The 6,000-nt window shown below is 39.7% G+C and overlaps 1 protein-coding gene across 2 annotated transcripts in view; it reads right to left on the bottom strand.

Annotated features, from left to right (window-relative positions):
* The window catches only part of ABHD17B (abhydrolase domain containing 17B, depalmitoylase), a 42,357-nt gene that overhangs the window by 13,183 nt on the left and 23,174 nt on the right, over positions 1–6,000 (bottom strand). For both annotated transcript variants that reach the window (XM_063455045.1, XM_063455044.1), the window contains exon 2: positions 4,195–4,669. In XM_063455045.1, the coding sequence (XP_063311115.1) occupies positions 4,195–4,661 (467 nt within the window). In that variant the 5' untranslated portion in view covers positions 4,662–4,669. The remainder of the gene's footprint in view (positions 1–4,194; positions 4,670–6,000) is intronic.

Genomic DNA, 6,000 nt, shown 5'->3' with positions numbered 1-6,000 from the left:
GTGTGTATATAACGAATGCAGAGTGTGTGTGTAGTGTGTATATAACGAATGCAGAGTGTGTGTGTGTAGTGTGTATATAACGAATGCAGTGTGTATAGTGTGTATAGTGTGTATATAACGAATGCAGAGTGTGTATAGTGTGTATATAACGAATGCAGAGTGTGTTTGTGTAGTGTGTATACATAATGCAGCGAGTGCTTGTGCAGTGTGTATACATAATGAATGCTTGTGTAGTGTATACATAGTGAATGCTTGTGTAGTGTGTATACATAGTGAATGCTGAGTGTGTTTGTGTAAAGTGAGTTCAGAGTGCGTAGTGTGTTTATATAATGAATGGTGTGTGTGTATATATAATGAATGCAGAGTGTTTGTGTAGTGTGTGTTTGTGTAGGTATGTTATTTGTGTAAAATGGGGGGGGGGAGGGGGGGGGAAACGACGTGAGAGGCATTCATTTGATTTTTATTTTTTTAAATATAAAAAAAATAAAATATTTAGTCCCCCCTCCCTGTTTCTTACCTGGCCAGGGAGAGGGGATATGGCATACCCTGGTGGTCCAGTGGCATGGACTGTGCACACTCTTATCTTCCCAGCAGTTCCCTTCAGCTCCCCTGTCTAAATCTTGGGGCCTGTGTGCTGCGTTGCCATGGTGACCCGTGGCAACGCTCTGACTGCCGTAGGAGTCGCGAGATTTAAACAGGGGAGCTGCTGGGAAGGTAAGTAAGCGCTGCTGCATGCCCTCCAGGATAGCCAGGCTTGTCATGGGCCTGGCGGTCCTGGTATGTATTATCGGCAATATCTGTATCTCTATTGACAGACAGACACACAGACAGAGAGACACACAGACAGACACAAATTTACATTTTCCATTTTAATCCGCCCAGCCTCTCTACCTGGGTGAGCTGAGTGGACTTTCCCTGGGGTCCAGTGAGCTGCTCGCTCATCCTGTGTGTGAGGGAGCAGCAATCTACCTGCAGCTCCTCTCTGCTCCCTGTAGTGATGCCGGGGCTGGAATGACGTCATATTCCGGCTCCCAGCATCACTATTCTGCGCGAGGGAGCAGACAGGAGCTACAGGAAGATTACGCCTCCCTCCCGCTCTGCCCCAGCCTGCCGCCTGCACGCTCAGTGAGCCGGCCCCATTGTTCCCACATCCTGCCTTAAGCTAAAGGGCTTCAAATCCCATGGCGCCTTGGATTTGTCGAGCCCTGCTTTAATGGAATACACCGGGCCACCGTAACAAACCCACCTCAATTTTATGTTTGTTTATGGGACTAGGAGGACATGTTCACCTTACCCTAGGAGGTTAAACGGTTTGTAAACGTTTTGACCTCAATGTTAAGACAGCGCTCCGCCCCTAGTTTCTGATGTCAGAAGCTTCAATGAGGCTAGATAGTGGGCAAATGTTCCCTCGGGTATGCCTTTGCTCTTCCCCCAAAGTCAGTCACAAGGAAGACTTAATGCGCATGCGCGGCAATGGCCGCACTCGAATTTGGATTTCCCCTCAGGAAAGCTATATACAATGCTTTCTTATGGGTGTTTGGATGATGCTGGACATCACCATGCATAGCATGAGGACATCCAGTGTCAGTTAGGCGACCATTAGTTCAGAAGGTTTATGGATTCATGATGACCTAAACTATGAAGTCACATAGAAGTCACATAGAGCAAATATAGCTAAAGAGGATTATAATCTGAACTAATAATAAAATGGGATTTATAAGACACTATGTAAATGAAGGACTGAGAAGAGAAAAATATAGCACAAATCATATGCTCAATTGCTTATCATGAAAATAGCAAAAAAAATAACAAATCTGTGTCTATGATTTAGACAAAAAAAAAAAAATACCCCACAAAACAATGGCGTGCTAAGAAATATACTTACATTTTCTTCATTAAATTATTTTAATCTGCTAAAAACAAATATAGCAGACCATCTGGATCTAATACATTTAAATGTAGTGAAAAAAAAAGTGAATCTAGGGGTCTCACTCACATGCATCATTGCCCTCTTACCCTGGTTCTGAGTTTGAGTAGCTCAACTTGAGAGTTACGGGTCCCGCGTATTGCAGGGTATCCAGCCACAAACTGTTGCCATCTTTTTGCAAGTGGTGAGTATCCCACAGAGGTAACGCACAATCTCACCAAGCACAGCTGATTCTTGACAAACACAAAGTCTATTCCAGGTTACAAGAGTCGATTGCGTGGAGCTCTCGGATCCGCTAAACGACTCGTCGGGCTTTATCTGACCCAAGCGAGATACACAGATTCACTCTTTTCACTATATTTATATGTATAAGCTACAGATGGTCTGCACTATATGCTTTTTTATTGGTTTTCACAGATTAAAATAATTATATAAATTATTTTCTGAGTGCACCATTGTTTTTTGGGGGTATTTTTATCTTGGTGGTGTATCAATTTTGGCTGATAGCTACTGGATTGAATACACTTATTCAGATGTTACTGCGCATTTGTAGATCGTTTTTTTGATCCTGAGCGCCTGCCAGTTTCATGCTTTATCCATATATGTGTGGCTAAGAGCACTTTGTAAAGTGTCCCAGCAAGCATTTGGTTATGAGAGAAGGAAAAAAAAAAAAAAAAAAAAGAGAAGGAATAAAACAGAGTACTGAAAAACTAGGTCATTGGAGTTTAATCTGAAAGAAGAGACAATAATTATCGTTCATTCCACACAAAGCACTCATGTAAGACTCATCCAGGTAAACTGGCTTCAGGATCGGAAATATCCAGCCCACCTATTGTTACTCAGATATGATAGTCTGTGCCAGAACACGTACTACTACCACCTGATTCATTCAACTAACCAGGAAGGAAGATACCAGTAGCAGATTAGTCAAAGGAAAGTCATTTCTGCAAGCGGTAAAATACAATTAGTAACAATATTAAATAAATGCACAATTTAGAAACCAAAAAAAAAAATAAAAAAAAAAATAAATTCACCAAAATATATAGTGGAAATATCAAATGGTTAAAGTGGCCGCATCACATAAAAAAAAAAAAATATTATTAAAAAACAAAATCTTGACTGTGCTGGCTAACAATTTAAAGCAGAGCAAAATCTTGTAGAACAAAGATATTTTAAACATTGCTTGTGCTTTTTTTTTTACCCGCCTCAAGCATAAAATAAAAATGGTGTGTAAGTCAGTACTTTCTTTTTGGAATCAGGGGAGAGATGGAATCCCAGGAGTTGGCTGACATGCCTCCAGCTATGTCACACCAACACTTCTGAAAGCGCAACCCAATGCGCCTCATATCGGAGATATTGTTTAAGTTTATATGTTAGAAGAGAGATTGACTCTGTTCTCACAGCAGAAGCACCGATAGTGGCTGTCAGGTGGACAGCTGCTAGAGGCATATTTACCTCTGCAATGTATTGCCATATCAATGTTTTACATTGCAGGTTTAAAACTAAAAGGACCACTGCACATAGACCACTTAAATGTGAGATAAAATGTTCTGTGTGCCTTTAGTGGAATTTAAGGTCAAAATAGCTCAAATTAAAAAATATATATATATTTGCTAGAATGTGGAGTTTGGCAAATAAACATACGATTCTCCTGACATCCATAACGAAAGTGAAAGTTTGAACATTTAGAGATCAGTAGCAGTGGCAGACTTCTGTTTAATTCTCCACTTTCTCATTTAAATACCCCCTACCCTTGTTTTTCACATTGACTACTCAACTAACTTCTTGTCCTCTACATATATATAGATCTCTAAATTAGCTGCTTCCTTCACAAAACCACATTTGATTGTATATTTAATTGTTTCCACTGCCATCCTTAAAGGGGTAGTCTGTAGGGGGCAGGCTGTAGTAGTTATGCTCAATGACGTTCTTTAAATCCCACGCGCATCCTTTTTCCATTGCTATCCAGCTCCTACCGGCCTCCTTCTAAAGTATATGATGAGCACCAATAGCAGCACTAGCTAACAGATTATCTCAATCTTATGTCATAGTGCATTAAGAGGCTTAGCATGCTAAATTTCTCAGGATTCATGGCCAGCTTGCAAGCAAGCGTGTATTATCACCAAGAGGTCTGAATGCTAATGGTGGTACACATACCATAGATTTGCCAGAATACATGGAGTGATTTTACTTTTATTATAAACCCTTAACCAATGGGTCTTATATGGTACTATCATTTCATATTTTCACCCACCAGGATTCCTCACCTTGTTCTAAGAGCAATCCAGGCAGCATCAATGTCAGCATATAAATTCTTCTCTGTTGGCTTTCCAGAACTTGATCCGTACCCAGAGTAGTCATAAGAGAATATGTTGCAGTTAATCCGAGAGCCCAGACCAATGTAAAAGCTGCTCATCTGACCCAGGTCAACAGCATTGCCATGAGAAAACAGCAGTGTATACTTGGCATTTGGGGAACAGCGCACAAACATGCAGGCAATGCGATTTCCTCTGCTTGTTCTAGTCATGAAACACTCAATGGCATCTTTTTCCCGAGAAGAGTATTGCCAGTCCGCTCTTTCTGAGAGGTGAAGTGTCCAGCGGCTCCCACTCTCATCACACATAAGGGTGTAAGTTGGATCGGGAGGCAAAAAGGCAAGCTTTGAGGCAATCTTCCCAGGACAAGGGGGGCAACAGAAAAGACAGCATAATTCACTGAATGAAAGATTATTCATTTTTAGGTCTGTATAGGAGACAAAAATAAAAAAGTACAGTAATTAGTTGGGATAGGTAGGTTACTCAAACAAATTTGCTGAATTAATTTAGTTTATGTAGCAGGTTTAGCGAAACCTGCCCATGCAGAGTGTCTGCAGAATTATGATGTGTGTTTCTCATTACATAACATACACAATTTGCTTTCAAAAAGAATCTTGTCACCTTGCACATTACATCTTTCTCCTGAAACATAGGAACAGACCCAAAAAGTCCCCATTCTTCTCATTTCCCCCTCTCAACCCAAGCACACAACTCTAACATGGCTGAAAAGGCTGTTGATGCTACCAGAGTACCATTGCTCTAGGAAATCTGTCCTTACCAATGACAGCACTATTCGTATGGAATTCAAGCCTGCTGTAATAAGATATGTTTATTTGAAGATTAATACTAGAACATGGTAGAATGTTTTTACAGTCAAAGAGCACATTAAAAACAATCTTCCAAACAAACCATCAATCCTCTTTACAATTCATTGCATTTGTTTCCATCACAGAGCGTAAACTGGCACAAAGAGAATCCTGATTAGCTCAGTTTTCCTGTGAACTAATTTGAAGGGGGAGGGATATGAATGACTGATGGATCTCCATCCAAATGAGCCACTATCATCTAAAGACAAAATTCTGCAAACACACCCTAATTTAAAAAAAAGGGTATTATTCTAGGTAGCAGGTGGTTACCAATTGCAATCAGCAATATGCTAGGTGACATCTAGGTTGCTCAGTATTACTCCTTAGTTTATATAGAGAAAATAGCTATTCTTCATTCTTACAGCTGCAACATCTGTCATCCCAAGATCTTGGAAATCTGAGCAAATTCCTACTAAATCGTGAAATTCTTGCTCTTATACGTGAAAATAAAAAGGTACGAATTGGCCATAAGATAAATTTCCCACATTGAATACAACTAGGACAAACTTGGGATTTATGGGAGGTCACAACTAAAGAGTCGTATTAGATAATTTTTTATGTACATTTGGTACAATGTATTTCATTGCATATTGGGAATAAATATGAGGTGTTACGGAATTTAGCGCTACAGAATTTGCTGGCGCTATATAAATATTATTATTATTATTATTATTAATGATTGACCAATACTGTTCATTGACTAATTGTATCGTATGTATAGGACAGGATCATTTAAATAGTATATTTTCATTTTATATTGTACTATTGTTTGGGGCATGTAAAATATTTTTATTTTCTATGGGATTTTTTAACTGGTTGGATGTCCTCATGCAAAAGGCAGCCTTAACACTGAATTGTAAACATTGCAGTTTCTGTAAAAGGGCAATGTTTA

Source organism: Pelobates fuscus, chromosome 5 (genome assembly GCF_036172605.1).
Source record: "Pelobates fuscus isolate aPelFus1 chromosome 5, aPelFus1.pri, whole genome shotgun sequence".
Taxonomy (NCBI): domain Eukaryota; kingdom Metazoa; phylum Chordata; class Amphibia; order Anura; family Pelobatidae; genus Pelobates; species Pelobates fuscus.
The sequence above is the reverse complement of the archived record's forward strand: the minus strand, read 5'-3'. Positions and strand labels throughout refer to the sequence as shown.